Source organism: Ammodytes marinus (genome assembly GCF_949987685.1).
Source record: "Ammodytes marinus genome assembly, chromosome: 22".
Classification (NCBI taxonomy): Eukaryota; Metazoa; Chordata; class Actinopteri; order Uranoscopiformes; family Ammodytidae; genus Ammodytes; species Ammodytes marinus.
This window is the reverse complement of record NC_137226.1, coordinates 12,359,840-12,369,567: the sequence shown is the minus strand read 5'-3', so window position 1 is coordinate 12,369,567 and position 9,728 is coordinate 12,359,840. Positions and strand designations below refer to the sequence as shown.

General features: G+C 42.1%; 1 protein-coding gene across 1 annotated transcript in view; it reads right to left on the bottom strand.

The window, feature by feature from the left end:
• Positions 1 to 3,490: 3,490 nt before the first annotated feature.
• Positions 3,491 to 9,728, bottom strand: part of tfec (transcription factor EC) — a gene marked incomplete at both ends in the record, with an annotated part of 40,110 nt that continues 33,872 nt past the window's right edge. The window contains 5 exons of the mRNA XM_080051521.1: positions 3,491 to 4,003; positions 5,493 to 5,640; positions 6,669 to 6,744; positions 6,845 to 6,901; positions 8,058 to 8,103. Coding sequence (XP_079907647.1) covers positions 3,491 to 4,003; positions 5,493 to 5,640; positions 6,669 to 6,744; positions 6,845 to 6,901; positions 8,058 to 8,103 — 840 coding nt within the window. The remainder of the gene's footprint in view (positions 4,004 to 5,492; positions 5,641 to 6,668; positions 6,745 to 6,844; positions 6,902 to 8,057; positions 8,104 to 9,728) is intronic.

Below are 9,728 nucleotides of genomic sequence, written 5' to 3'. Positions count from 1 at the left end.
AGCAGGTCTGACAACGTTGTTTTGGTGACAGAACGACTCCACTGTGAGGTTCGCGACATCACTTGCCTTCTTTAGATTTGTCAGTTTATATACAGGGAAGTATATAGGTAGTAGTGTGGACTTGAGCATATATACTACCAAGGCACCAATCCATAATGTGAAAGTACTGTTGACTAAGTCTTGTTGTACACTTAAAGGCGTTTTACTTTATTAAAGCTTTTTTTTTAAATACTCCACCACAAAGGTTCCCTGGTTGTACCACACTCCTCCTGCCTTGGGTTTCTTTTCCAGCGACATACTGCTTGATGTAAACGCAGCCCATTGCTGCCACCTGCTGTTGGAAATACAACACAGCAGCAACTTTTTCACACTGCCAGTGAGGTCATTCTTTGAGGGTGCCCATTTTGCTGTGCATGCAGTAGTACCACAAAAATGAATGGAAAGATTATTTTACAAGGTGCCGAGTTTTATTTTTGGCTGATAGTGTAATTTAGCTTGAACACACATCTTCACAAAGGGGATTTGGTAAAGAGTGAGAGAAAGTGAAAAGAGAGAGGGATGAGGAGGCTTGTCAGTACACAAACTGTTTTTCCCTAATTTGTCTGACATGTTCAAATGTATGTTTCCCTTCTTAAAATGTGCTGCTAATGTCGCTAGCATGACGTCGTTATCGGACACCTGTGCTACTGTAGACACACTCCCACATCCGTTCCCGTGAGTTTCCAAAACCGCGTGGGGGTTGATGAACTGTATGTTCCAAATAAAAAAAAAGTTGCTTGTTCTGATGTCACCGTTGCCTCATCCGACCGCATTTTCCTTTTGAAGCGTGCGCACAACTTGCCTTGAACTTTGTCCACGTTATGCCTTTGATATGGAGTAAAAATTAATGTGTTAGGAAATGTTATGTGACTTGTACTGTATGTGTCTTTTTTCCATGAGTAAAATGCTTTGTCTCTTGAAGTAGCCTTAAAAGAGTTATGTGAATATGTATGGGTATTATTTTGCCCTCTTTTTTTATTTATTTTTTGTCAATATTTTTATTAAGTTAAAGGGTATTGTATAATTCCATCCCTGACTTTGTCTTGCATCAATTCCTGCGCTACGCTAATTGGATTTGTGTATTTTTTTCCCCCTTAAGTTTGGTAAGATGAGACAGGAGGGGTGGGGGAAACATAGTCATTTAAAAATCAATATGTAAATTGCGCCTTTTGAAATGTTTTCAATCATAACAACTCTTTCTTAGATATACCCTGATGTTTTTTTTAAGCATAATGAAAATCTATATTTACCTTCATGTATCTGCTTTATGGGCCCAATTACGCATAAACATCACTCACCACTTTGTAGTCGGGAGTTAACTTGATTGATTGGCTCAGTCTTGTTTTGCGGATAAAGAGGAGATGCGAGCCGAGGAAGGATTCGATTTCATTACAGAGAAACACATCGCTAATAACACTCTAAAACATTAATGCAGGGGCGGCTTTGATGAGAAATCCATTCGGGAAGTATATTGGCATGTGTGTGTGTTTTTCTTTTTTTTAACTGGTCTGTTTGTTGTATTATTAATGCATCATTTCAGCATTACAAACACTACATGTAAATGATTTTTTCAATGATACTTTTTGAGATTTTGTAAAGTTTTCACTGTTTCACTTTAACAAACTTTCCTTGACAAGCTGTATGAATGATACAAACCGTATCATTTCAGATTCCTACAGTATTAAAGGACACACATCTCTTCCTCGCTGCTTACCTCACTGTCTTAGCTCTCATGCTAACAGCTCTCATAGCAACCCTTTATCCTTGGCCATTATACGTTCTCAAGGGCTCATCAGCTCACAGTAGGCTCATCAGAATTATTACTCCTCCTCTACTTGTCTTTATTATCCAATTTCCCCTCCTCTCTCCTTCTTTCTGCCACTCATTGCCAATCAGCCACCTTGTAAGCCGGCCCCCTTCACCTTCTGCCACCAAACTTTTTGAAACAGTTCAGTCTTGAAGTCCCCGTTGTTGTCAGGCAAGACCATTTTGCACTCAGAATGTTACTCTTGTCACTTTGTGTCTTGCTCCTACCATTGTGCCCCCTGATTTGTTGAGTTTCCTGTTCACTTAAAGGTTGGAGTCAGTGATTCTGGGGAACGCTTGTTGTCAAAATCACTATCAATCCGCTAACCTGGCTGTCCGTACTGTACTGTGCCTGCGCTGAAAAACAAATCTGGTGGTAATACACAGCCTAGGCTCTGTAAACTTGTATGTAAACAAAGGTGACACACCGTAGCTAGCATTGCCAGTTTACAGGGCCTATAGGCTTTGTATTAACACTGCAAGTGATTTTGACAACAAGAATTCTCAAGATTTGCTGATCCCACCTTTAACACCAGAGCAGAGTTAAGAGTGAGAGACTAAATGTGAGGTATTGCTATCTTTGACTCAGTGAACAAATGTATGATGTGTTCAGTTATTTTGCGAAAGATAACAGGTAACACAGGGTTAATATAACAACCTAGGGATAGAACTGTAATCAAAGTTAAATGTGGTTGTATTGTTTGGTGGGTGTGTCTGAGTAAATCATGCCTTCTGCAAGATGACAACATTAAGCAAAAATCGGGTATATCAAAAAGAGGGGTTTATTATATTTGTCCCACCCCTACTAAGAATAAAAAAGGTAACATGTTAGATAATAATATAAATCTTTTTTTCATGAATACATGGATTAAAAACATATATAAATACATACGCTTATTTAACAAACAAAAAAAAACACTTATAAAAGACACAGACAAAGACCAAAGACCTATTAGGCATTGCGGTGAGTACATCAGTTACATGTTCATATCTCTTGTTTTTTAAGACACAACTGGGAGTTCAAATAAGGCACGATCCCGACTGCAACTTTTTTCAAACGTCCTTCTTGTAAAGCAGTAGTATTTTCATTTAGAGAAAAAAAAAGCACAGTTTCGGCACGTTTTTTTTTTTGCATACGTCGTTGCAGTGTACAGCTACCACAGTGTTTACCCCAACACAAATAGCAGTAGTCATTTACATTATGTACAGGTTGATAAATGTCTCCCTTTTGTTTCTCATGAGTCTGTTTTAGCTGGCTTTGTCAGGGAGGCAGCAATAAAAAAAAGAAGAAAAAAAAGAAAAAAAAAACATATGGATTGTCTATATTTAGAGTGAGGTTCGAGGAGCAGGAGGTCCGTGAGCTGTTCCTGGTTTTTGAGCATTGGAGTATGGAATCAAAAAGTCTTAACACCTACAGGATAAACAATACAAATAAACTTTACACTTAATATACAGGTGGCATTTTGAGAGGGTGCACTGTAAAATTGACTCGCAAAAACCCTGCAAGTTTTTTATTTTAATTGTACGGCCGGAGCCATCGGTGAGTCCATTTTAAAGGCTCTATGTGTGTACGCCCTTTTAATGAACAGATAACAAGAATGTGTGTAACCTTGGAGGGCACACACACCCACCCACCCCAGCCCCCTTATGCATCTTCGCCTTCCCCAGAACTGAAGCTACTTCTGCGGCTACTGTCTTTGGACGCTGCCCCTGGGGAACCAGCGGACAGGAGCGGGTCGGTGCCGAATGGCGAGAGTGGGTCGTCCATGAGTATCTCCTCCAATCGCTGCTCCTCCTTTAAGGTGGCGCTGAAGAAGTCTGTGAAGTGGGACAGCGGGTCAGAGAAGGTGGTGCAGCCGTCCCCCGCACCACCGACAGGGAGGCTGTGGTCCTGTGTTGGCCCGCTAGCTGTAGGGATGGATGGTACGCCAGCCGCCTGCACTATCCTCTGGAGGTAGTCTCCGTTAGGGTCGTCCTGGTAGAGGGAGGGAGCCTGGGGCTGCTGCTGCTGTAGCTGGGCCTGGGGAGACGACTGCTGATGTTGCGGTAGTTGTTGTGGCTGTTGTTGCTGTTTTAGGAGATGGGAGGATAGTTCAACCGTCCCCAAGGCTGTGGCCATGTTTGGGAGGCCATGGGCTCGTGCCTGGATCTCAAGCTCCTGGAAAAAACAAAGGGAAGATAGATCATGAGTTAAAGCAATACTGCGTAACTTTTTTCATATAAATGAATGTCAGCTACGTTCAAGCCATCGCCAGATGAGTTGAGACAAAGTATCTCCACAAAACTCTTTCTGAATTTCTAAGTATGGCAGCTTTTACAAACTGGTGTCGTCCTGCGACACTGGCGCAGGAACTTGAAATAATTCCAAGAAGCGCCCACAAAATGTTTTATGTTTATTCTACTGAAACTCTTCTGAAGAAAAAACCCAAATGTACAGCAGAAGGTATACAGTCCATGCGTGATCACCGAAGGCTTAGGCCTACCTCCTCACCATGTAGATGTGTCCAAAGTGTTGTTTCAATTACTCAGAGTTCCTTAATGGGGGTGACACAAGTTCGTACTGTAGCTTTAAGTATAGTATCTGCTGGATTTCGGAGGGTTTTCTAAATCTGCACCCATCGCATTGTTGTTCAGATAACATTCTGAATCATTTCCTAAAATCTTAAAATATGAGCAGATTTGTCGTCACAGCGCGGAATAACAACAACCACTCCATTTCGACTCCACATTCTGAGGTCAGGTTGTATTGAGCTACACTTGGGGCAGTTTGGGTGTGTTGACACACACTCTTCTCCCACACACACAATCTCATCACAGAGTAGATGATCAGCACTAAACACCCATTGGTGTCATCGTGAAGCCCTGTTTGACCTTTGATAACTTTTCTTTTATCATCAGTGGTGGTCAGAGCTTCCTGGATATAGTTTGGTCATCTTTCAGTATGATTACACATTTGAGTTTTTCCCATCTTTGAAGTAAACTTCACAGATAAGCTTCACAATCTTTGTGTTCTCTTGTTGGATGTATGTGTCATTAAGCAGACATTCTACAACGTCTAATCATATGTTGATGATCTGCCTTCTTCCACTAAAGTACTGGGCTATTTGTCTTTATTCATTAGGTGATTAGGGGAGGGGGGCATTGTAAACAGTGATGGGGTCTAGTTCAGGCTTTGGAGTCGTAAAGCATTGGAAGGGGAAATTAGTTTACGTTGCAGGGTTGTGAAGCTTTTGAGATGGAAATTACGGTGAAGTATCTAGAGGCAGGTGGGGTTAACAGAGTGAGCCCTCTCTCTTCACCAAACTGATCTTTGGCATCATAAAACAAGCTTGCTAGACGACTGGAAGAGTCCTTTTTTTAAAGTAATAACCGACATAATGTGGAATGGTAGCTTGATTCGATCTTAGAAAGTGCAAAGACATTAGTGGGACATTGTGTGTTGGAGAAACAATGGTTTTGTTTTAGAGGAACATGTGAAGCCTATCAAGTCTACGGCCTAAATCTGACTTTTTTTGTCACGAGTGTAACACTTTCCTCAGACTTTTGTCACTTATTCTCTCAGTTATATTGCGAATTATTAGTTCATCCGTGTGTGCTATCACTGTGTAAACACCACAGAAAAAAATACGCAAAAGACAATTCATTACCTGGATCCTCAGCAGCAGTCTTCTGTTGGCTTGCTCCAGCTTCTTCTGACGGCTGTCCAGCTCGCGGGCGTGCTGCTGCTCTTTCTGCAGCCACTTGATGTACTCCACAGAGGCCTTCAGGATGGTGCCTTTGTTCCAGCGCATGTCACTGCAAGTAGAAGAAGAAAAATATATATGTTAAAGATAACCTTTTACACAGAACCCACTGATGTCGGCAGAATATCCTCCCCAGTAAAAAAAAATAATAATGTGGAAAAGTTTTAACAGAGGTTTTTTTTTCCACCCCCTTTTTTATGATATGAATAAGAAATGGTGATTTACAATGGGGGACAATTATTCATCCTTGGACATTACATGGGGAACATTGAATGGGGGATTTTAATAGAATAGTTAAGTAGCTATAGTGGAAAAGTCCATTCTCGTACCTCTTGTTCGGTAAAATTAATCCTTGAGTAAAAATAGGTGAGGGGGAAAAATGAGCTAAGTAGGAAGACGGGCAGTGGGGGGGGGGGGGGGGGGGGAGTGAAATGGTGCGCTGGACCCGAGGTGCTCGAGTGCAAGTCATTCTTTTGCAGATAATATTGCTTCTTTTTTTTAAAGGGAAAAGGGTAGCTCTACTAAAAATGTCCTTTTTCCACACAAGTGAGACGTCGGGTCTGATCAGCGCTAATAATCTCTTTTCATCCAGTGTTAATGGCGCGACGACAACGCTAACCTTCCATTTAAATTTGAGGCAAAGTTCAATTGCGAGAAAGATGGCCGTGCCGGATTTTTCAATTCCGCTCCACGCTCCATCTCTCTGTTCCAATTGTGCTCGAAGACTTAGATTCAAATGGTGTGCGGCCCGCTTCTTTGCATTTGACCCCCTTTTCCTCATCATTCATGCTTTTGAGCTGAACCGCTTGTAACCGCAGAAGCAAGAGGATGTATGCACAGCTCTTGGAGTGAAGAAGACTACAATGGAGGTTCAAGTGCACCCTTGAAATATGACTGAAATGGGCTCGAGTACTCATTTGAATTCAATGAACATTGATTTGGAGTGTTTTTTTTTTTTTTTGCTGGGGGATTTTAATATGCTTCCTCGCCAGACAAGGTCTTGCAGTTGTGTGAGTGACATAAAGTGAAGCGAAGCAGGGGCCATTGTTTCAATAAACACATTTTGATTATTCAACTTACGGGTCATTCGACTTTGGTATGAGAGTCCCCAGCTCCTTAATCCTGTAGTTGATGTTGTATCTTCGCCTCCTTTCAACTGGAAAAAAAAAAAAACGGAGAGCAGGCAATGATTAGGTCTTTGTCAAAGAGTAGCCATTTACAGAAAATCGAGGCCATTGAAAGTCAGAGAAACTTACTCAAATTATGGTTGTCTTTCTTCTGTCTCTCTTTGGCCATGACTCTTGTTTCGCGTTCTGCCCACACAAGAAAAGATCACAAAAGGGGAACGAATCGGTTAGAAATGCACACAAATTTAGAAACTGAAAGACAACGAACACAAAAAAAACACCACAAAGGGTCCAGTCAGGACACACACAAGCAGTTGTTTTGAGTAGAGTTCAAGGGCTGGGGTCAGCCAGAATGTGGAGTTTCCATCATGCACTAGATCGCAATTGAACTTCCTTACGCACACACACACACACGCGCGTTATACACACACACACACACACACACTGAATGAACCCAATTTATCCCGTGCAGCATGTCTGAAGCTTATTGTGGAAAGACGACTAACTCTGTAATAAGGATAGTTTAGCCAATTCACTAATCTGTCCTGAAGAGGGACAAAAATGCCACTGCATCCACATTTGTATTCACATTCTTCCAAATTACATAATTGGGGACCTGAGATTGGATTTCCCAATTTGTCTCCGTTGATTCAATCAAGACAATTTCAACTCTGTAACAGCCCATTGTCCTCTCCTCCGCCCACACTCAAATGAAACATGGCAATTTACTTATTTGCCCCTTGAGAGTGAAGGGTTCTTCATGCATACTTTTCTATTTCCTAAATCATTTAGAACTGCTTTGCTTGATGCATGACATTCATAAGACATGTCCTAAAAGGCCCTTTTGTGTTTATTTTCTGCACTGTGACAAAAAAAAAATAAGTCTGCACGCTTTTTACGGCGTATTATTAACAGAACCCAGTGACAAGCAGGGCAGTGTTCTTCAAACACTGGACACAAATCATCTTATAAATGTGTCTGTTTGCCTGACACACTTAGTTTGGATTCAATTTATTTTAACAGGAAAGAAGACACACAACATGTTGCCTTTTTATAGCTACACCGAGTGCTTTAATGTAAAAGAAAATTGTGTTTTAAGAGAAATGTACCTTCAACTTTCGCATACAATTCTCTAAAAAAATGCCGCCTTCTAACAAGCAGAATTTGTGTGATTTTAACTTTGGATATAGTGTGTGTGTGTGCTTTTATAAAGTAATAATGAATTATTGGTTAGTTGTTTGATCAGTGCTATGGTATAAGTTCATACCTGTGTATTCCCTTTTTACATTGAGCTTTGTTGGGTTAGATGTGGGGCTCATTCCACCATTAGGGGGGTTCATACCTGGTTCACCCCCATAGACGTCCAGCATGCTGCCACTCAGGGATACCTAGGGAGAAGAGAGAGAGGGTCAGTCACAGGGGGAAGCACGTAACAACATTTGCTTTGCACTCGCATGTCAACAACACACGTGCCATTAACGTCTTTAGACAATATAGCCACAACACAAACAGTTTGTTTTTGGTTGCTGTGTTGCTTTGTTTAGCTTTGACAACAAAAGACAAAAGGCGAGCGACGTGATCGGGGCTTTGAGAAGAGAAGTTGTGTCAGCCCCCAGGCCTCATGCTTTTAGACGGCCCAGCAGGGCGTTGTAGTATCCACATGTCTCCCTCAGCAGGAGATAGAGAGAGAACACAGGGCTGCGCTGTCACCATTTGCTGCCATGCTCATCTTGTATTACAAGGACTAAGAACAACTTTACAAGAACGTCAGCGGAACCAGGCCAATTAAGAGTCGTCTTTCAGCCCTTTACTCCATCTGACCCTGACCCTCTTGATCTGCTAATGCCACCATTTTCAAAACCCCTCCACTTGAAAGTGCCCCCTAACACAGAGATGTGCTCTGTGTTTGAAAATAGCATCCCATTAGATGAAAAGGCTCAGCTGGGTCAACTGCTTAGAACAGAGGCAAAACTGTTTTCCTACGGGTCCCTTTCTGGTCTGGGAAAAGCGTGCATCAGTTCTGCGATAAGACGTCTTTTCACGGACTCCGGGGAGATGGCAGAGATATGGCGTGCTGACACACATGTGTGTCTAATTCGCATTTTGTGTATTTATGGGAAAATGCTACAGAAGCCCACCCCATGCATTCCAAAGATGCGCACAGCCAATTTGGTCCGCGACATGTGTGTCAAATCTAAACTAGCAGACTGGTGAGTGTGATAAGACCGCATGTCATCATGGGAAGGAATGGAAAGCATAAGAGGGAAGAAAGAAAAGAGGACATGAAACAAAACAGTATAGAAACTGCACGACATTTTCCTGATATCTGCAGTTGGTTTGGTTTGGTTTGCATGTGCATTTTTCTCTCATTATCTCACTCAGATGAGAGAGGAAGGGGGAGGATGAGGGAGGGGACAAGAGTGCTTATCAAAATGAAAGATTGCAACAATTCCCCCACTACTACTACTTCTCCTATTGTAATCACTTCAATCCCTTCTCCCGCCTGTGTGTTTCCTAGATGTGTTGACACTGCGAAACGGGCGTGATGCATCACACTGTATGACTAATTAGGATGAATTGATCCATTTAAGCATGGTATCATTTCTGAACAAGCCCATGGGGAGTGTATGCATTAGCCCCATCCAATGGCTCAGTAACTCTCTCTCTCTCTCTGAAAAACTCTCTCTCTAACTCCTCTGTTGCGCTTACGTTCTCATTTGAAACCTGCTGTTGGCTTCCCCTTTCCTCCTCCACTCCCTCGTCCCCCTTATCTCTCTCCTCCCTATCTCATTCCTTCCCTGTCACAATATCTGTTGTGTGTTCCATGTGTGTCGCTTTATCTGTGTGTGTGTATGATTATTTGTCTGCCAGTGTGGCTCTCTCTCTATATATTTTAAGGAGTTAGGCCACATTCCCAGTTTTACCATCCCACAGGGTCTTTCTGTATTGGGTTCAGGTGTTGCCAAAATGGACCCCTTGTCCCAGATGTTTGCTCAGAGTTTTTTTTTAATTC